Raw genomic sequence first — 23,763 nt, forward strand, 5'->3', positions numbered from 1 at the left:
GAACATATCTATCCTAGCAATTGAACATACTTCTCCTGGCCGTTAAAATACCACTCCTTGCAATTGAACATACCTGTCCTGGCAGTTGAAAATACATTCCAGGCACATTGAACATACATTTCCAGGCAGTTGAACATACATTTCCAGGCAGTTGAACATACATTTTCAGGCAGTTGAACATACATTTACAGGCAGTTGAACATACATTTCCAGGCAATTGAACATACATTTCCAGGCAATTGACATAAATCTCCAGGTAATTGAACATACATTTCCAGGCAATTGAACATACATTTCTGGGCAATTGAACATACAAATCCAGGCAAATTTCCAGCCAATTGAACATACATTTCCAGACAATTGAGCTTATTTTCCCTGGCATTGAACATATCTTCTATGACAATAAATAAACATTTTTTGCACTCTTTTCATGCTATTACTCAAGTTCAAATGACTAAATGGAAACCATTATAGTTAGACAATATAAACATACTTATTTAAAAGCACTTGATGGGAACCGATATTTATGCTTCAATTCTGCCTAAAATCAATTCTTATAAAAAAGTCATGCTAAGTTACAGAAACATTTAAAGGTAAGAAAAGATGCATTTAAGCAGATGTTTGAAAGGCAACCAGAATTAAACAATTCTTTCTATCTCACCTGTCATTCCAACTGGCTGAGTAGAAAGTCTGTCAGAACAAACATTGAGCACTTGATAATCATAATAAAGAAATTCAGTTTTGCCTGAACAAAATATAAACGAACCCCTTACTTCCTCATAATGCTTATTTTAAAGACATTAATTGAAGTACTGTATGAGAGCTTTCTAAGAGTTTCTGATTAAAAGACCTAGAGGTAATTCTGTTATAGAACACACTTGCAGACTGATCTTCCCTGTGGTGAAATGATTCTTGTATCTCCTATACCATTATGCAGGATTCATTTCGTAATCTTTTTGTTATATTTTTTCTTTGGTCCAATAATCTTTTTTGTTATATTTTTTCTTTGGTCCTGGTATCTTTTTTGTTATATATTTTCTTTGGTCCCGTAATCTTAAATTTGTTATATTTTTTCTTTGGTCCTGTAATCTTTTTTGTTATATATTTTCTTCAGTCCCATAATCTTTAATTTGTTATATTTTTTCTTTGGTCCTGTAATCTTTTTTGTTATATATTTTCTTTGGTCCCGTAATCTTTTTTGTTATATTTTCTTTGGTCCCGATGTTCTCTGCTATAATCTGAAATGTTGTGGCATATTTGGTTTTGATACATTTTCCTTTGCTTTATCTATTACTGTCTATTGCTTGAACTTTTTGTTTTCTGTTTCGGGTTTATGTCCTCATCATCTTGGAAATCTCTTAGCAATGACGGACTATTCCAAAGTCGCAGTAGGGATATGTCATCCACAAAAGGAATTTAACTGGGTACATGTTATAGATTAACATATCTTTGTCTGCCGTTGGTCATCAACATGATGTATTCATTGTACCTTAAAAGTTGCTGCATTTCACTGAACAAGCAGTTTGGTTTTTTCCTGATATGATTTATATCAATAATCCCATTTTGATTTTGTTTCTATATTTTTTCAGCTGTAATATTGTCTGGCCTGGACTGTCCCTTGTGAAATCTTGGTCAAATATTCGAAATTACAAGGAAACCCGATATAATAGGGGTGTAGTCAAGCTGAAATTTGTCCAAAATTATTCCAGAAAACAAGTCAGAAATAGATATATTTTCTGATTATTTTCCAATAAATACTATAATGTCCAAGACTGACAAAATTTGGTCTCAAGTGATTTGCTAGCGTTTCACCATGACTAACAAGTTTTCTGGCCATGCAACATATTGTAGGGATTATATTTCTATCATATATGACAGGTCTGTCAATAGAGGTTCCGCAGATCTTGTGTTCATGTAACTTGGGAGACATTGGTCCTTTAAGGAATTCGTTTTTTCCTTATAATTTGTGGTCATGAGTCAGGCTTGAAGTTTCCAGACCGTAAAAAAATGTGTGGGATATTTGTAAAAAATTTGACATCATTTTTCATAACAAAGCAAGCTCAGCAGTAAATAATTCTCAAATTTTGCATGATGAACGCTTTGGAAGTTTGTATTTGCTGATACTGCAGTGCAATGAATATTCTATGCATCTTTAATGTCAGGATTTTGCTTTTCTTATAAAAGTTTTTAGATTTCAATATTACTTGCCTTAATTGGGGTTAGAATTTATGAAAGAATAGGCAATTTTAAATAAAATCAGTTTGTATGAAAATACTTATTGCTATTTATAATGCACAGCTAACATTGTAAGGTGCATAGCACAAATGTATGGGGTGGCGAATAATTGCGTCATTTGACTGTATGGCCTTGAAAATAGGTTGGGCTTATTTGAGTACAATTGTTACGTTTTTAATATGTCCACCTTCAAAACCTCAAATTTATGCTCATCATAATTATAAGATATCATTCTGTTGTTTTTTTTACGAGTCTATATTTCTTTTTGGACTCCGATCATAATTTATAAATTCTGCTATATCATCAAGCCAAAAATTTGTTTTCTTGCGATTGAAGAAATTGTATGCACTCATCAACAACGAATCTTACATCTGTTTGAGTGACTTCATTTGGACTGTCTTAAATCAGACTGGTTAAGATAAAAGACATAGATATTGAAGTAAATAAAGCATAAGAGATTCAAGAGCATTCCACAATAATTTGATCACGTAGGAATCTGAGCATAAATTCGTACATCTCGTGGGGAATCTCCAGTTTGGGCCGTAATTGAATTCTTTATGCCTTACCAGATACCGAGTGTCATTGCAAGAATAAGTTTTTGTGGCATGTAAGGTCACAGAGGAGATTATAGCGCTCGTGTATGTTTTATGTATGATGCCACATGCATTTTTCTGTACTGACACTGTCTGTCACATGTCAGCTGGTGAAACCTTTTTTGGGCGTAGGATCGTGCCATAATTATTCTACTGGGGTGATTATTGTCAAGACCAGTTACCGTAGATTGTACATGTATGATATATGCATGGAACTAATCTGCGAAACTTGCCTATATATGTCTATGTTTATGGCTGTTTATTTTGTTTGCAGAAAATTTTTGAAATGTTTGATAATGCTTAAATGGCAATGATATCTTACATGTGATGACAAATGTAAACAGAATCTATATTGATAGACACAACAGTAGATATTTGATACAATAGATTAAGTTTATACATCATAAAACTTACAGAATTTGATAAAAAAAAGATAAGTCAAAGCTTATGTGATGGAAGAATTCCTGTATGATGAATATGTGAATTTAGACTTTATGATAAGTATCAAAAGACTTTATGATAAATATCCAAAGATTAAATGATGAATATCTGAAGACTTTATCATGAATATTTAAAAAAAATTATGATGAATATTTGAAGATTTTATGATAAATATTTGAAGATTTTATGATGAATATTTGAAGATTTCATGATAAATATTTGAAGATTTAATGATGAATATTTGAAGATTAAATGATGAATACCTGAAGATTTTATGATGAATATTTCAAGATATTATGATGAATAGCTAATGATTTTCCAATAAATATGTAAAAACTTTACAGACATTACGATGAATATCTAAAGTCTAACCAACCACTGTATAGTTGGGGTTTTTTAACATATGGCCTAGAATATGTGAAAAACAATCAGATTTTTTCCAGGATTTATATACTGTAAAGATAATACGATTTTTATCGAATTAGTAGAAATTAGCAAGACAAAAATACTAATCAGTAGAAATAATAAACAGTCGAAAATACTGGGTCGTATTTTATTAAACAATAATCCAATTTCACACTAATTATCGCCAGCACTAAATGTCCTGAAAATTATTTTCTTTATAATTATAAATGAATGGTGAACAAATCATATGCTTCAGTGAAAATGACCCCTCGAGGGATATAGCGGGCGGAGCCTCTGATATTTAGATGGCAGAAACTGTATAATGAATTTAATCAGGGTTGGATAGGCAGTGGAGGGTCAGTGAGTGCATACAATTTCAGGAAGTAAATTAACGAAAAACAGCAGTTTCCTGGAGACAGCACCGGACAATGAAATAAAATAATGTCAAGAAAAAATTTCATGAGCTCAAAAAAAATCAATGTATTAAACTTTCTGAATTTGTGTGGGTTGCCCCCCCCGCACTGCTCACTTTTGGAACAGTCCATTCTATGTATTTAATCATTTTAATAGGAGATCTTAATAGGAAAATACATGTACACTGATAACACTACCAACAATATGATCAGAATCTGAATGGATGTGACGCACAGACTTGCCTAAGCAAAGGCTAAATACTTTCATTCCAGTGATTTGAAATGACTTTATTAAATATTGAACAAACATTATTCATGTTTTATGTATAAAAACTATATTTTGTATGAAAACTTATTAAAACGAAATGAAAATGAAATATATATAATTGCATCCAGCTTTAGATATTAAAATTGTAAACACCTGTCATTTCAATAGCATAGAAATTTATCTCCATTTGAAGAGTTAGCCTAAGGGGCGATAATTTGGTAAGATAGGTAATATTAAGATATATATTTGATAAATTTGATTAAAGAGAGAAAAAAAACTTGTATTTAAAGATTCAAAATTATGTCATTGACAGTCAGGCTTTATAATAAATACATTTTTTACAGTAATTATGTAAAATAAAAGCCATTGATATATTTTAAGATTTTATTTCTAAATTCATGGAGAAACTGCATTTTTTTTGTTTGTGTATAAACAGGCTATTGCACTTTATTATGTTGTATAGAAGTTTGGATATTTTACCATTGCTCTTATGAGAAGAGAGAGATTGATTTAAAAGCATCTTCCAGCACAATCTTTCAGGAAGCGTAAAAAGGGTACTCACTGTCGTACAATTCGCAGAAGCTGCACTGTATGTGACTGTGACGGTGTCAACATGTGGTTGCGTAACTTAATTGAGTTAATGCTACCCCACCCACTCATAGTCTCGCAGTGATATTGAGTCCTGAGTGAGGAATATTTTCCGCAGCTTTATTTTGTTACTACAGGCAAAATTATTAATATTACATGTATATGGTATTTTACATGAAACTTTTTTTCCAACAAAAAATGAAATCTGAAGGCCACTCTAAACAATAGTATACAATATATTTTGCGAAATTCTATAAATGATACAGAAAAAAGATGTCTTATTTGTTGATTTAAATGCACTATGAAGGCAACTACAGCACTATCGTAGATGAATTGGCGTACTTTTTTATGTCTGCCATCAATAGTCTGTGTGATCAAATTAAAAATATAAAATCTGTCAAGATACTTTATATCTTATATGTTCTGTCTATAAACTTTTGAAATGAAAATTATACGTAATAAATTTTACGTATTATTACTTAATCCAGACGCACAATAGACATTATGTATTTTCGGAGGGCAGCTTGATATGTTACAAATTTCACAAAAGATTCTTTATCGTTACTTGTTGGTTTGTGCCCTGGGGTTTTGAAATCGGAGCAATCGCTCGATGTTAAAGTTGCTAGAAACTTGATCTTTCAAAGAGATAGGCAAATATTTTCGTTTTATTGAATTTGATGATTTGATGGTAACCTGATTACGTTGGTGGGGTAAAATTTCATTTTACAATGATTTTAAATTAATGCTCATGTCTCTTCGATGAATCATTTTCGGTAAAACCTGTCAAAGTTTAGACTGCTGGTGAAAAACTCCTGTAAAATAAAACTTTGTACTTTTTTTTAAAAATCTAATAAGTTATTTTAACCTAGGATAAAGAAAGCAACATTTACAATGTTTTGTTCACTGAACCTAGGATCCATTGACATTGAGAAACAGTGAAGCTTTAGTTTTGTTTAAGGAAGTTTTAAATCTCCGGCAAATTGTTACAGTCTTTCTTCAGTAACAAACTTTTTGCCATTGATTCTACGAAGGTCTGATGGCATGTCGTCCTCAGAGTCTTCGCTGTATTCCTTGTCTGTGAATGATGCAGCAAGATTTTGTATGTTGTTTCCCCTTATTATCCTGCTAATTTACTTCTCCAGCATCCTTATTTGGGACTGTCCGTTGTCAATGTTTGGGGATAATAAAATGAAAAATATAAGTTGGTCAGTCAGAACACATTAGAGTTTGATCATACTGTATGGACATACGTAATTAATTATTTTGGACTTGTAATACATTTATAAGTTGCAGTTATTTTTTTCTTTAATTTGTTTGGTACATCTTGAGACTTGGCTTTTACCTTGGAAAACTTTATGAAGAGGTCATTTTATAAATAAATTTTAAGAAGAGGTCATTTTATAAAGATAAATATGTTAAAATTGAGCAGTCAGTAGTGTAATATAGGGTCTTACAGAAATGCATAGCTATTTAGCTGGCAGCAATCTGGCTTTGAAGTTTGCCATGTCTATAATTATTATGCCGAAATTTTGCTCAGCGAAAAAATTTACTGTGACAAGTAATGCATGCAATTATGTTTTTCTTTTTTTTGTCCCTGACGTCATTGAGGGAAATTAAGTGACATTTTGATTTCTGCCTTCTTAGTATTGTTTCGGTCCAGACATGATTGACTCCGAATCATTATTGAATCAAGTGAAATATAAACAAGAAGCAGAAACCGGAATCAATTCAATTTTTATATGTATACAATCCAGATAATGTTATAATTGATTATAAATTCTGATATTTCCCAAAGGATATATTAGTTATGCTGATTTGCATACTAAGCGGAACATTGCGTCTGCTTAAACTTCTTTAATTGACTGTGAGATGGAAAATTTGTCTGCTGAGTATCGGAAAATGGTCTCATGTTTGTTGTTTTTTCCGTTGAATAAATTTATGTCTAAAAAATTGCTTTTGGCATCCAAGTCATTTTAAGTGCCCAAGCAAGCCATGACCAAAGTTTAATCAAAGATCGGAAATAAAAGGAAGTCATGGATTGCTTTAAAAATTGAATTTTATTGCAATTTTATGTCGCTCCCAAAAAAGTCTTCTAAATAATAGCGGATTTCTTTTTCTTTGTGGTCAATTTGCTGTAGTTTTATGCCTTGGTGGGGTTTCTATAGCTAGACTGTGTGCGATAATTTTTTTTCTTAGAAAATCATAGTTCCAGTCAGTTGGCTGTAGACTGGAGATGAAGAATTGTAACAATTTACATATTGATAATGTAGTAATATTGTAATTAGGGCAATATCAGGTTCCAGTAAGGTTTTGTTGAATAATAATTAAATCCTTTTGTTCTAAGAAATGATACTGAAAAAAGTTCTTAATGTGCCTCAGATTACTGTAATATGAAGTTCTTAGAAGTAAAAGACTGTAACCGGAGACAGTTTTTCTGACTATGCAAAACTTAAAATTACATGTTTGAATCTTTTCCATTTTTTTTCTGTGTGAAACAATGATCTCAGTACCTTGAGTTTCTGCTGGGAATTTACATGTACAATGTTTTATCTTAGATATTAAATAAGTTGAAATAGTTTAAACACTAAGTTATGGGCCTTAAAATGTTGAACATTTCATAATTATAATGTCCATTAATATGTGCAATCAGATATAAGCTGCACACAAATGTCTGTGTTCGTTTTATTTAAATTTTATTGTTAGTACAAAAACTAATGTTTTATATATTTTCTTCTTTTTCATGTGCTGATTTTATTTCCTGTTGGCATTATGATAGGTAAGTGATCAGTGTTGTTACATAAATTTATATATTTATTATCATTCACAAGAAATTGATTAGCAAAGACCTTGTTTGTAAAGTTGGTTTTTTAATCAACACATTAATTGACAGTGGCAACAGATTTGTCCTTCCAACTAAATTATAGTTTAATCAAAAAGTTTTGAAATAAGTAATTTTATGCTGAATTACAATCTATATGTGTTTGTATTTACTGCATAGATTACTTTTGTTATATCAGATAAAAAAATGTTCTTCAACAAACATCAGCTATCAAAGTGCTGATTTGCTTTTAGTGGTGTGATATTCAAGTGCTTCCAGTACTTTGATTCAGGTAAGAGAGGACTAAAACAGTAGACACATTGGCTTAAGGGCATGCCACTATCAAGTTGTCCATCTTGGACATAAATGTCAGCATTTGTGATATATATGTCACCTGCTGTTGAATTAATTAATCACAAATAACCTGTTTGAACATAAGAGCTTACTGTCAACCTTTAATGTTAACAAGACTGTCTCATGTTATGATATGTTTTGTATTAAAGTTAAGTAAAGGTTAAAGGTTGGGTGGTGAATGTAATTGACTGCTAGTCAAGAGTTTTTTATAAAACATAAGACAACTAAATAAAATATTCATATTTCGAGTACAATTATATACCTGTGTTTTCAAAATAAATTTATGTAAAAAGAAAGATGCTTATCATTCCGGGCAATGATCATGGTTCAAAAAGGAACATTCTTTATCATTACACTTACATCCTTGAATTGCTTAAATGAACTTGTCCATCTTTCAATTTGGACAAAACTATTCATCATATTAAGGGAAAATTTAAAAATGTATATACTGAGTGAATAGCTGCAACAGTGAAGACCTGATTGATCAGATGGCATGGATGTGCTGGCTGTTTTTTGTGCGTTCTGGTCACATGTGCAGAATCTGTTGCTGCCAGCAGGTTGTTAATAATTTGTGTCAGTTCTTAAATTTGTACAGTCTGTCACTTCAAGTACTAAAGTGGAAGACATATTTGTAGGTGAAGTAAAAGGAGTGCATATTCTGCTGCAAAATATACAGTGACCTTGACCCTAATCATTTTCTTTGGGTTGTATGTTTTTGCTTTAAAGGCAAATTATAAGTTACTTAGAACTGCTTAACACTTTCTTAATGATTGCTTTCTATAGACTATATATGGTTGTAGATTAAATGACCTTGACCTGTTGACCTTTCTTTTTCTAATAATGAAGTTTATTGAAATACTTGGCAACACACACTCATTCTGAGGAGTTTGGTCTTTAAACGTACCTGAACTAGACTTTGCTATAAAAGACTACAGGACTTGATATATGTACCTAAATGACCCTTTATATTAAACAGCTGTTCTTGTTCATGTTCATTAACTGATCCTCGGAAACACTGTGCTGACATAATAACTGAAGGTGACTATATAATGATGGATTATGATATAGGAGAAGACACAGTCTCTTATTTAGCTGTGTAATTCATCGTGGTGACATGTTGAAATGCTTTTAAGATAATGACTTTGGTTTGATTGTTTTATGTATATAATGTGGACATTAAAGATGGTTGCATGTTACAAGGTTGATTTTTAATTAACATTAATTTTCAAGTCATGACAGGGTTTTTTGTGTTTTTGTTTAATTGTTATGGTATAAGAATAAGAATACAATTGATAATATAAATCTTTGTTTTCTCTTTATTTTCTACACTGATAAACAAACAAGGAGAGATAGAAGTGTTAGACTCTTAAAGAGGTCAAGGTCACTAGGGGAAGTTGATGCATATCTTTTTTTTGTCCTCCATTTATTTCCTACACTGATAGCCTTTCAACAATGGGAGATGGAAGAAATATGACTCCAGAAGAGGTCAAGGTCACTTGGGGGTAGGGAAGGCATAGATTCTCTCATTATTTGAACATTCGAGACTGCTTGAACATTTTATTATGGGGGATAATTTGTGCAAAATCTCAGTAACCCATAGAGTTCATAGCAACAGCAATAATGGATGCCAATTTTAACACAATTTTGATCATATCTATCTTGGTAGTTGGTTAACCTACAAGTTAAGCCAGTAAAGAATAGACCATGCAAGGCCTAGAGTCTGCAAATGTATCCTGAAGAATGCTGATGACAATCTGTATAGTAAGTCAGAACTCACATTTTAGCTATTTGAAGTTGTAACCCCTTGAAATTATAATGGATTATTCCAAATTCAAGGTTGAACCAGTCCATTATAGAAATTTAGGAGTTTATAAATTATGTTCCCTAGTGTTTCACTACTTTTAATTAACTGATCAGTTATTTTCAAACAAGGAAGCATAAAAAGGAAAACATCTCACTGAAGGGAATATCTATGCATTCCTGGCATACTGAGCAAAAAGCCACCTGGGTCTCCCCTAGTTAGTCACTTTTTTCTTCTTTTTTGACAAAAAGAATATGGATTATAGAAGTTACTACCTCATGCAGATCATTACAAAGTATAAGTGTATTGTATTGCCTTATAAGCTGCAAGTTATTTTGTTTGCAGTTTATTCTTAATTATGTAACGGTGGTTTAAGTCATCTTTATTAATAACTACTTTACGTTGTATTTTATGTGTAGTTTATTAGGCAATAATAATGCGTAATTAACTGTCGGTAATCGTATTGGGTTTTGCACTATTTGCCACGATTCGGACCACAAATATTTTTGTACAGTAGTAATGTGATAAAATTATGATGTATGTATTGTACTCGGATAAAAAAAGACTAGTTGGACAATTTAAGATGGTAATGAGGGAGGAATTTTGATGATCCCTGACAATATGAATCATTTTATTATAGGAACAAACATAATACATATGGATATCTTTTTATCTTAGGATAGGACCTGCGTTTTAGTAACTTTATTAGCTTTGTCATTTTGATGATAATGTTTGGTCAATTTTATCTTTTTGTTTTCATATTAGTCACTTTAAGTTATAAGTGCATTAGGCAGACTTATAATGATTTTGTTTACAATTCTAAATATTTAATCAGTGCATTGTATTGGTAAATTATTCTTATGATCTCTTATGTTTATAATAATTTAATGGACCTGCTGTCTTTAATGAACTCGTTATAAATAAAGTGTATTTATAAAAAAAATAGTCATTAAAAATTACTGATAGAGCAGGTCACAATGTAAGACAGGCTTTCAGACATGCTTGTTTTCTTCTTTTCAACAAATCCATCTCTCATTAAATTATGATATAGATTTACTTCTGATGTGTTATTTTAACATGATAATATCTCTTATCAAAATATTTAATAATTTTTACAGTTAAATATTAATAATAGGTATCAGCGTTAGTCCCCCCAGGGGGCGCTGTGATTTGGAAGTAAGATAACATATTTGATAAAGCAGTGGCCATTTGAACACATTAAGTAATGATATTAAAACACCTCTGGCAGTCTGGATGAAAATTCTTAGATGGAAGATGACAATGATATTACACTAATGACAAGTCATTAACTACTTAGTCTTGTCCATTGTTATGTAATTTTACATTATATTTTGTCTATCAAAAACTGACTGACACTAAGAACTTCTACTTCATCATCTTTAATAGGTTTTGATTTATTTTTCGCATAATTTTATGTGTCAAACATTATGGTCCAGAGTACATGTATATGATTTATGTTTTATCAAACATTGATTGACCTGAAAATTCAGCCAATATTCAAAAGGATAGCCCATCATTAATATGACAGATTTATTTTTATTTTTTTTTTAAAGTTTTCATAAATTTAAAGACACATACTTTATCATTATTAACATAAAAAGAAGTTTTCTTTATACATGTATAGACATTGTCATTATTCTATTAAACCTCTGATAAATGAACAGTTACAACATTAATACTTTTGATATAATAAACAATAAAGTTAAGGTTCAAAAAATGCTACCATGGTTCTTCTTGGGAAGTAGACATGTGTTGTTATGCTGATTTTTATTTTGGAAACAGCAACACCAAAATTATGAAAAATTATGCTCAGACATGTCCAAATTTTGGGTCAGTTTCAAAGCAGAGCCAAAAAATATTCAAATTTACATATTTATATACAACATATTTGTAATATTATTATCCACAGACAAGTAAATTGGTCTCCCGACAGAATGATTTGCACAATGGGTATATATTTTAATATATAACATAATGTGTTTAATATGAATTAGGCTTGGCAGGGGCTAAAACTTGACAAAATTGTCGAGTATGGTTTAAGTCATAAAGTCCCTAGTGCATAGTAACTGGTTGCGTAATAATTAATCTTTGGCTGACTAACATTGCAGAAAATGTCAAAATAACAAGTCATCACAGAGATTTGACTTAGCCCTTCTTATATTAGGGCTCGTGATAGATGAATACAGTACAAACTAATCCGTTTGGAGGTGTATTAATACGTATTATTAACAGTCTTAAAAAACAGTCGTAGAAAATCCGTTTGAGGTTGAATGCCAATGAAATACCATATTAATTCGTACAGAATAGAGTTATTAAAGATAAAGGTTATTAATGGACTGCAAGGTGATTACCGTCAGGCCGTATTGATTTTTGCATTGGCTACTAATTTATAATAACGGAACATTAGTTTATTATATTTTTATTCCCTCTGTTTTTTTTTATGTCCAATATTTCTGTTATTAATCACCGTTCAACAGACCATAGACTGATATTATAATGACTGGTTCCAGAATAATGTGAAAATTATTATTTTTATGTCAGAAAACAAAAGGAAGGAATCTATAGACTGGACAGAATATAAAAAAAAAAGTCGCCAGTCTGCAGTGTATGTAGCTATGGGAGTAATTTTCTATAGAGGAAAATTGGCTTGCATTTTAATGGCTGCACGTATTCCCAACCTGTTTTGTCAAACAGACCTTCTGTAAACCATAGACTCTGACATATTGTATTCCTTTTTTGCCAAAAAAAACTTGTCCCACTGCTGCTGGCATATTTTCATAGCAATGGCATAAAAATTACCACTTTCGAAAAACATTCTTTTCGTTTTTTAAGCAAACTTAAAATTCTTGCAATTTTGCAAAATTTCCATAGAGAGATTTTGTTTTTGTCAGTCTCATTGTTTCTAGCTATAATTTCATTCAACTTGAGAGTATTGTGTCGTCTTAAATGCTGAATAAATCCATATTTATAAGGGAACAAATGTCACACCTTTACCACTTAAAGTGCTTCTCGTTTTAGGAAAATAACAGAAAAGCGTCTTTGATTCTACGGTCTGTCGTTGCACGATTTTGGAGGAAAAAATCACGACAATCTCACTAAGCTGAGACATGAGAGAATTGCCATAAATGACTCAGTGTAATGTTTGTTTTCGTGTTAATGTTTTTGCCAGGATTTGCCTTAATCTGAGTATTTTCTTTTATGGACTTTGACGTATTCCGCATTTTCTTCGTCTTCCGTAAAACACCTAAACCTCGAAGGGCACGGATAAAGGTGTTGCAGGAAAAATCTCCCAAATGAGACACTTTGTCAAAATATGACGTTACCTTTAATTGAAATGAGAATTGGAGTAGAGCTGTTTGGCGTGTTCGTAGATTTATGAATCCAGAAGGCTTATGATCCGATTTGTCATATTTCTTATTTATCGTGATATCTAACGGGCAATGTCACGGAATCTTTATCAATGTACTCTCTCGTATCTCGTATGAATAGACTTTCTTATATTCAAATACGAGTAATTTGAGAAAACAGAAGGAAGCATCTTGTTATTTTTCGTCCAATTTCTTTATTTTTCTTTTGTCAATTTCTCCATTTGTCTAATAATGGTTTGGCTTCATGATCATTAGTAGAAATTCGTTGCGGGGAATATAATCATGAAAATTCATGAAACTTGATTTTATGATATAAAAGTCATTACGGATCATCTTTCCAATTTTAACTTCTGTTACATTTAATGGGAGAATGAAAAACGACTTGTATATTAATTTCCATGAGAAATGGGTTCCATTTGTAATAGGAAACAATAACTAATGGTTACTATTAAAATACGAAGAGGTCTATAATTACTTTGGTGTTTATGTTTTCATAGCAGATTATTAAAAGTATGATTTTTGTCTTGTAGTTATCAATATAACTATCTTTTAAAGTTTATAGCTATTGTTAATATTGTTGTTTCCTACTAGAGCTTTACTAAAACAGAAAAAAATATTAAAATAATTGAAAAGATTCTGTGAAATATTTATGTGTAAGGTACAAATAACGGAATTTAATGAGTTCAGAAGAAATTTGTAAGGAAAACTTGTCAACAAAGAATTACAACGCATTCATGCTCTGAAAAATTTCTGTAACCTTCAACCTCTGTGGTCCCGTCCCTGTCACCACCCACACCACAACCCCACATTCTATTCACAAAAGAAGATAACTACTAAGAATTTACACTTTATTACTTTGCAATAATGATTTACAACTTTAAGTTCTTCATTCAGACTATTGCAACCATGGTAAAACTGAATCTTCCCACAGTCAGCCCAAAATGAAAAAAAAGATCTCATTTCAAAAGTTCATTTAACTTAAAATTAACACCATCCTGAACCTTAAGTTTTTGTTGTTGTTGTTGTTGTAAAAGGACATAATAAAGTAAATACCTATCTTCATTTAGACAATAGTATACTTTAATTGCTTTAATAGACGTTTTATTTTACAATCTGAGAAACAGTATTTTTGTGTTTCCTCTTTATATGTTGAGAAAAAAGAGGCCGAACTTGGCTTTTAATAGGAAGTTGAACCACATAAAATTTTAATTGTTTTCCAGTTTAAATGAATCGTTCTTTTTGTCATGTTTGAAATGCCCATGAATATATAAATCATTAGCAGTTGTTAAAAGTTTTGATGAAAGATTTACTGATAGATCGCCATTGTGTTTTCTTGTTTTTATTGCTGCGCGAGTTTATATTTCCATCGCAAAGAATAGCCATCGTCCAGGTCACGAAATCATAAATACAGGTTCTCGCATCAGTCACCTTTTAATAAACTCCAGTTTTTAAAAGCGCGAAAGTCATAAAAACTGTTTGCGAACATTGATTTAGTGTAAAACATGTAAATAATGTCTTTCATTCAAAAAACAGACCAGTGGGGACAATGTTCTTATATTACCTTTCAGTATCTGCAGTTCTCGGAGTGAGGGCTGATCTTAGCATTAAAGGACTATTTTACATGTCTGTATTTTAGTATTACTGGTTAGCATGTCATATGCCAATGTGTGCTACATGGTTATTTTAGTGCTTGAAACAGCACATAAAATGTTACCTACATACTGCTGACTACGACTTGAAAGCTAACACTGTGGCTTATATTACTGAAAGTTTTGTTTAGGGGATCACTAAAATATGATGCTGTGCAATATGGTCACACACAAACTCATTAAGACACATTATGATCAGGATATTGTTCAGAAATTAATCTGCATATTAACCTTTATTAGAAGAACTATGGTGTTGAATTATGCTGTATAATTAATAAGGACAACTAATTATAAAATAATTGATAAAAAGAAGTACAATGACCTTCACTTGGATATCACATAACTTTTTTTATTATCCCATCCTGAGGGTTTTTGGGTAGGGGTGCTGAGTACAACAATGGCTCTAGCAATAAAATGCCAGAAAAACATATTGACATGTTTGCAACTAAAGGTCCAGATCCAGATAAGGAAATTAGAGAAGACACCATATGCCATCAACTATATTACACCCATAACTTGCTGAATTTCTTAAATAAACTAGTCCAGCTTCTATTTTTGGAAACTTTCTATTACCAATTTTGGTGATGTCAAAATGATGATTTTAAGTTTCTTCATCCTAAATGGTTAAGAACCTGAAGACTACATGGCAAAAGTTTCATGACTTTAAGGTCCAGAAGAGTAAAGGTCAAAGTTTAACAATTCTTAGTTACTATAGAAACCACATGTCTGAGAGGTATGACTCCTCAAATCTACGAAATACTTATTTATGTGCATCAAAGTGTGGCAGTTGCAGCAGTGATTGTGAAAGATGTAGGATATGATTCGCCAATCTTTATATTCATGTTTTATTCATGAAGTTTGAAGCTTGGTAACTATCTTTCTTCTTTTCAAATGTTTTACTATGAATCAAAGATGTGACTATTGGAGTCACACTGGTAAGATACATATTGGTGTCAGGTATCTATCGGCAGGTGTTTCCATCGGTCATAATTGCACGTTACACTATCATCAACGGTTATATTAAATCCATAATGAGCGTATGCTCATGTTTCAAAAGTCGGGTGGAAGGTTGCATCGCAATAAAACACAGTTTAATTGTGTCTTGAATTTGTAGTCATTGTTTGTGAATGATGTGCTAAATAATGATAAAAGACGAAGAAAATGTCAATATTCTCTTTTAATGATATTGTTATACTTACAAATTGTTCAGAGATAGTTTGAAATGTATCATTTAATTGGATAGAATTTCTGGATGAGTAATAACCTTTTCTTTAACATTGTTTTAATGACACTGTTGTTTAAGTCTGAAGATTGTTATACAAATTTGAGCGTTTCTTGTTTAACTGTAACAGTCTTCTCCTCGGAAAATGCATGTTGTGCAAAGTAAGCGTTTTGATTCCTGCCCTCGTATAATGGGCGTTCTGTTTCTTTATCCAGACGTTCCTGAATGTCTAAGTAGGCAAGGGAAAATATTAGATAGAAATGCTTGAGCTGATGTTTGAAATTGTTAATGATGTTATAGAAGACAATTTTTTTGGGGTCGTTTTTAAGATTTAATGCTTTTTGATTCAGATAATAGTTGGGGAAAAAAAACGACATGAAAATGAGGACTTCCAGGAAAATTGTAAAAAGAATGCATTTTAGAGATTTAATTGTTCATGAATAAATAATGTATGTCCTGAATATGTAAAAGGTATAAATGACACATAAACAAGTCAGGTTGTAGATAAAATGAGGCGGAATGTCCCCGTCTGCTGTACATCAGTCTAGGACCATCTTCATGCCGGTGACATATTGCTAGATTATGCTGAAATTTGGTTTGATAATGTTAATAAAAGTGCTATAAAAACTGATATCAAGTAACCATTTTTATGTTGTGACTTTCATTAAGGGAGATAATATTGGTCCTATGATATAACCCACCTGTGCCTTGCATCATCATCATTTTCCTATATGTTATCTTTGGGTTTTTTTATCTCAGGAATTCAACAAGATTTATGTTGTAGGGTTGAACTGTACTTGAAGACCGTGAGGAAAGATTTTGCAGAACAGAAATGTGCATAATTTTTTGTTTGTTTATAGACTTAAATATGTAACTGGCTTGTTGATAGTCTGCTTTGGTTGACTCGTCAGGCACTACTTGCCTTATCTCCTTTTTAACTAGTATATCTTATAATTCTTCAGATTCTTGAGGTAACCCTACTGGTGGCAATGTACTAGAGACTGGTTTCACTGTACCAGAGACTGATTGATCTTTGTCTGTGACTCATGGGTTTTACTGTACTTGAGTCTAGTTCTACTGTACCATTGACTTTATTAACTGTATATATGACTGGTTTCACTGTACTAGAGACTGATTTAGATTTGTCTGTGACTCATAGGTTTCACTGTACTTTAGTCTGGTTCTGCTGTACTGTTAACTGGGTAATAAATGATTGGTTTCACTGTATTATAGAGGCTGGTTAAACTGTTTCTCTTTCCTATTGACTGTGGTACAGGTTGGTTTCACTGCTCCTCACACTTGCTCCACTGCTCACTTGGCTGGTTTCACTGCTCACCACGCTGTTTTCACTGCTCCACACACTGGTTTCAGTAACTGCTCAATAAACTGGATTTACTGCTCCAAAGAATGGATCTGTTGTACAGCTCTTTTTTTTTTGCCGCTTACTGTATGTTCTACAGTTTACTGTTCCACTGACTTGTTTCCTGCTCCTCACACTGGCTTCACGGCATGGCACACTACACTCACTGCTCCAAAGAAATGGACCGATGGTTCTTTGAACTGGCTTTTCTGTCTTTATTGGTCCACACTGGTTTTATTGTTCTTTATGGACTGCTCCTATAATTTATCATACATATCAGTAGATTAGTCAGTACCTTAATCTTTGTACAGATCCCTGAGGTTTTTGTCAGTGTGACAAGATAGTCGTTGATGTTCAACAGCATTTTGCCCTTGTTTGAAAGATTTACGGATAAATGTCCTCATGTAATCTCCATGTTGTATCTTTTCTGATTAATTATGCAATAATTAATCATGGGTTATCAGGGCCAGCATGTTTAATCAGGGCTTTCCACAAAATTTATAATAGTAAATGGGAAATATATTGGCAAAGTTGGCCTATTTTCACCTTTGATATCAGAACGACTAGATAAGACAGACTCCTCACGTTTTAACATACCAGAAATACCATAACTGTTCTTCTGCCCTTTTCCTCTTATTTATACATGCTATATACATGTATATTAATATACATGTAATGTTCAAACTTCATTATTTTCATCCTTGATTTTATTTATTTGATTTTGAGTTTTTCATTATTTTTTTTAGGTTTTTGGATTATTTGACATATTTGAATATTGACTTACAAACAAGTGTTTTTTCAAAGACTCTTTCACAGTGGTTGGTTTTCTGTTTCACCAACAATTGAGAAATCCCACCAACAACTGCATCGAACTCAGTTGTCTTCTCTATATCCAGAAATTGTAGGACAATACATACTTAAAATATTATATTATATTTATAAAAACATGATAGTTCAAATGAATTTTGAATAAGTGTGAAAACCTTATCTTTTTTGGTATGTCATATTAGTAAATATTTCTTGAATCATAAACAAATTTTGTGTATAACTCATTTACTTGAAGAATTTTATGTCCTGCCTAAAATTCCAGAAAAAAAACAAACAGATAATTTATTATCGATCAGAATAGATCATATACTATATTAATTTTAGAAATGAGCCAACACATGACTCCTATTCTATACAAACATGTATAATAATAATCAATTATCAGTATTATAAGTTAATATTTGTGTACACTTAAACAATTAAGTCCTAATCCTAATATGGTAATCATTTTGTTGAAGACATTAGCACAATTAAAGCTAATATTTTGATACTATTAATATCAAAACATGCTATAACAATCAGAGATATATTAAATTTAGAAGAAGAAATAATTAGATGATAATTGTTTCCTGATTTAAAATAATCATATTACATTAAGATGTCATTACATTCCATTAAACATGTATTTTAGTTAAATCTTAAACCATTGTTAGTCATTCCCCTTAAATCAATATGAAATTCCATGATCATTAATGAATTACTGGGAATAAAGTCTTGCACCTTTAATTGTTTTCCTGTATTCAATGTTAAAGAATGATTAAAATGTCTTTAATCATAGTTAATTTCTTTTTTTTGATAATATTTCAGTACAATAGGTGATAATTATTAATCATGCAAGGAATTTTAGCGGATAAATAATTATTATCTATGTTACATCTTACCTGAGCTGATAAATATCTAACAAATAAATAACTGTAAAAGTCTTTAGTATTAATGCATTTAACTGTCTTAAATCTTTCTGTAATTATGATTAGGCCATTGTATTGGCTAGCCGCATTTTGTAAAAGTAATTCATCACTATTCGATCACACAATAGGTTAAGTGTTAATTCCCCTTAGGGCTCCTCTATAGTTTATAGAAGTATAGAAGTCACATGGTCTCGTTGATGTGTGCTATGTATAGAGAGGTTCACTGCTCATTCATTCGAATCTCAATGTATCGTAGTGAGTGAGCCATTCAGTTAAACGATAGTAGAGTGTGTGTACATTTCATATCATATTTAGTGGAAGGTTTTGATTTTTTTGTTGTTCGGTTTTTTACATTTTTGTGTTTCGTTTTCATTGTCAGCATAAATTATTGGATTAAAAAAAAACAACAACAACAGAGTTTTAATTTAAATAAATCAAAAAAAAAAAATGTGATTTTCTTAAAAGATTTTAAGAAGAGACATTTTTACAATGCGATTGATTTGTATAAACAGGGTCACTCAAATTTGTGAGTGTTAAGAAATAATGTGTTTGGGAGTTTTTAACCCAAAATTGTCACGGATCATGCAGCTAGCTTTTCAACTGTTTTGGATATTACCCTTTTGTATGGGGATGGTGATTAGCGTCGTGGAAACTGGGCAAAAAATGCATGTAATGTGGAATAAGTCAAACCCTATGTAAGTATTGTTCAATCTTCATTAACCTATGTATCTTAAGTTTTGTTTACATCGCTTCTGTTTGTCACAATAATAACAAGAATAACCCCAGTTTAAATTCTTGAATCAAAATTTTTCAATGTTCACTTTATGTCAATCTTATGGCTAAAAGCAGTGTTATGTAATTGCTAAATAAATGTTGTTGTTAAAAAATGTTGTTGAATCCAAATTGAATAGTGAGAATATTTATTTAAAATACATGAAGAAATAATTATTAAGTATTATTGTAGTGTAATGTCTTAATTACTTTTTAGCTATTCAGTTTATTTGTTAAAGTTAATTTAATAAGATTCTAATTTACAACTGTGAAAAACATAACTGATTACTTATATAAAGGAATAATTAGATAATATATGTATATTATATTATATACATATTGTATATTTTCATATTCTTATGTTTAACATTTTATTAATCTTGGCGATCGATAATTGATTATCATAATTGAAGATAAATTGGTAATTAATGACAAAAGTTCTGGGAATTTAATATACATGTAGTTAGAAATAGTTAAAAAAGTTACCAGTAATTTGCATGATACATGTATAACTTGTTAATGTCGTAATGAAATTAAAGGAAAAAGAAATAAATGTGAAATGCTTGATTAAAACGCACCGTTATTTTCTCATTTAGAATCAGTTATTTGAAATAAATCACCTTACATTAATTGCTGCGAATATTTTGCAGCAACGTTTAATGTAGTTTTAATGATTATACATTTATTACAATTTCTAGGGAGAAAAAAAGATCATTGAATAAATATCTAGTTATACTGAAATTTGAAAAAAGAAAGAAAATAACTTTTAAATAAAATATCGACAAAATTCTGAGTGTTGACATTAAGTCTATAAACGTAAAACACCTCAACACGTCAGCAGTGTATATATCGCTTCAATTTAACTCATTTGTTAAAAATTCAAAATATGCGCAAAACCTGGAGATAACTTTATTTACTTAATTAGATAGACAGGCCGTTATAAAATTGAAGAGGACGCAGTGTTCAAAATACAATAAAATGAATACATTATTTAGTCGATTGTTTGAACTGGACTGTTAGTTTATGAGATTAAATCTTATGTCATTCTGCTCTGTAAATATTTATACACGGAGGTGCATATTTGTCTTTAATGCATTATTCTGAAATGTATGTTTGTACAGATGTACTGTAATACAATAGTCATTTTTCAAATAAATTTTTTTCGTTTGAACTTATTTTTTTAATTTGAAATTTTATTTTCTGATTTCCGACATACATGTAGATTTTTAGTATGAATTTATAGTATATGATGGTACTTTTTAATCCTATTAAAGGAACCTTCGATATAACAGTTCATAGAGAATAAAAATCTTGTTTTGACTTATAGAAAATTGACATATAGAATAAAAATCTTGTTTTGATTGGAAGTCAATATAAAAAAATATATTTACATACATGGATTTTTTACTAAGAACAATAATTTTTTGCACATCCACTTCTTATTAAAAAGACTGTAACGAGCTTGCATTGTGATAATTGGCTATGAAATCATTGTTAATGTTTGTTATTCAATGGTTTTAAGATAACATTAACAATAACATTATATTATGCATTAATAACTTTTGAATATTGTAAGGCGTTGATATAACATTTATACAATTTCGTTAGTTGAGCCAACATAATCAATTACCACTTAATTTATATTATATAAGTGTCAAAGATTTTGATGATATAGGCTTTAAATAATCAGTGACATTAATTCAGTGATATGTCAAAAAATATTCATCATATATCCCTAGTGAACTATTGTATCAAACCATTCAGCCCTATATTACAGTCATTTAAATTCAAAAATGGTAATTTACAATTCATAATATGTCTCGCAAACGACAGCGACCTTTCATAAGAAGCATTATTTGAAGTTTTATGGGAAACATTGTTCGAACCTTGTTTTTCTTGTTTCTGCGTTTTTTTTCTCTCCCCACACACATGTCTTGTTAAGAATAAATTATGCTTTCGGCCCTCGATGACTGTGCATTGCATTTTACTTTAATTAAGTGTGCATACAGCATTGTTAACTTTATAAATCCTTTATAAAGTTAGCATCTGATAAATTTGTGAACAAGTGAAAATTTTGACTTACGAAGGACAATTTCAAGAAAAGCATTCGTAGATTTACGTTGATAAAAGCGTTTTTAAAATTGACAAGTTTTGTCAACGAGGTGCACAAGATTTCTATCTCGGTATGTTTAACAACACAACAATGCAAAATTTGAAATGATTTAAAAATTAATGAAGGTATTTTGCTTAAAGCTTATTCAGTCATATTATTTACTTTCTACCTTTTAAAAGAATTATAACCGGTTGACTTTCTTTGATTTTTCGGAGGTTTTCGCAAATGAAAAACCTGACCTAATAAAACTTCCATTAAAAACTGACAGAAATCAGTCCAGGCGTTATTTGAATATTTTTTTCTTCTCTGAAGATTTCAATAAATGACACTCGTAAACTAGCAAGCGTTTTACATTTTGCCCGACTCAATAATATCCATTGAATTATCATGGAACACAAATAGGCAAGTTTTCAAGTGTGTTTATGTAAAGATATTATTTAATGGACAAATTCAATTTCACCGAGTTCAACATTTTAGCGAAGATTTTTCAATTTGAATGTTTGTAATTCATATGTCGCCTCTCTTTTCACGACTGACTTTGTAAAGTCACGCCGTAGGTGATACCAAAACGTTTCTATGTGTCGCGGTATCTTATTTAGACACCCAGCATGATGACCCAAAATAAAATACTACAGATAAACCAAATTAGCCAGCTTCTGGTTAGAGAAAACCAAGAGAAAACCACCGGGAATCTTTCCATATGCTTTGAACTGGGGAAAAAAAATCATAACTTATATCGAGAGTGAACGATTGAATTATATTTTATTGTAGAGTTGAAAAATTGTCCTTCAATGTAAATTTTACTTGAAATTTGTTTCTATAAATAATTTCTAATTGACGCACAGATGTTTCTAAATGATATATGACAGTCGAGAACATATCTATAAAACTTATATGAAACATACGCAATCTATCTCCTATTTTACTGTTCATCTTAAATTTCCTTGAAGTGCAATACGCTCCGAGAAAAAAAAAACATATTGGTGCGTATAGTTGATTTCTGAAATTAATCACTGTTTTCACTGGTAAACATTCTGTTCATTGAAGTCAGAAGGTGTACTAGAAATAGGAAAAAAATTTTTTCTAAATTTAATAAAAAAAAAATTTCGGTTGTGTTTTTTCTGTAGGTATTTTTTTTAGTATTGAACAGTGACCTTTATCAGTGCTATATATAACTTTAGATATCAGCATCTGATATCAACTAAGATCTAGGAATAAGCAATTGACATGTCATAATTAGATGATAAAACCATACCCTAATTGCAATTGTTTGAGGGGAAGTCTTGTATTGCAGCACATGGTGATTTTCTTGCAAGATAAATTTCCTTCTTTCTCTGAACACAAAAATTATCTTAATCTGTTATTAGTAAACACTGGTATCAGGCAAATCTCTGATAGTATGTGATAATAGGTGGCAGTGTTTGTTTTTGTTACAGAGTACAGGTACAGCCTTACCATCTCTTAATAAATACTCAAACAAACTTATTAAGGATTTTCATTAATTGGATAGATGCACCTGAATACTAGACACACACGCACACACACCAGTCTGTCTGGGTCGTTCATTAATATTTACATTCTCACCAATTTTCCAGGCAATGCTGAGG

General features: G+C 31.0%; 1 protein-coding gene across 2 annotated transcripts in view; it reads left to right on the forward strand.

Moving 5' to 3' along the window:
- The window catches only part of LOC132741120 (ephrin-4-like), a 186,660-nt gene that overhangs the window by 110,686 nt on the left and 52,211 nt on the right, over positions 1 to 23,763 (forward strand). The window contains exon 1 of one of the 2 annotated variants that reach the window (XM_060729211.1): positions 19,510 to 19,967. The exons of the other annotated variant lie outside the window; for it this stretch is intronic. Within the exon in view, the coding sequence (XP_060585194.1) occupies positions 19,816 to 19,967 (152 nt within the window). The 5' untranslated portion in view covers positions 19,510 to 19,815. Of the gene's footprint in view, positions 1 to 19,509; positions 19,968 to 23,763 lie in introns of those variants that run through there. 2 annotated transcript variants of the gene reach the window in all.

Source organism: Ruditapes philippinarum, unplaced genomic scaffold (genome assembly GCF_026571515.1).
Source record: "Ruditapes philippinarum isolate M1 unplaced genomic scaffold, ASM2657151v2 ctg159_1_1_1_1, whole genome shotgun sequence".
NCBI classification, from domain to species: Eukaryota; Metazoa; Mollusca; class Bivalvia; order Venerida; family Veneridae; genus Ruditapes; species Ruditapes philippinarum.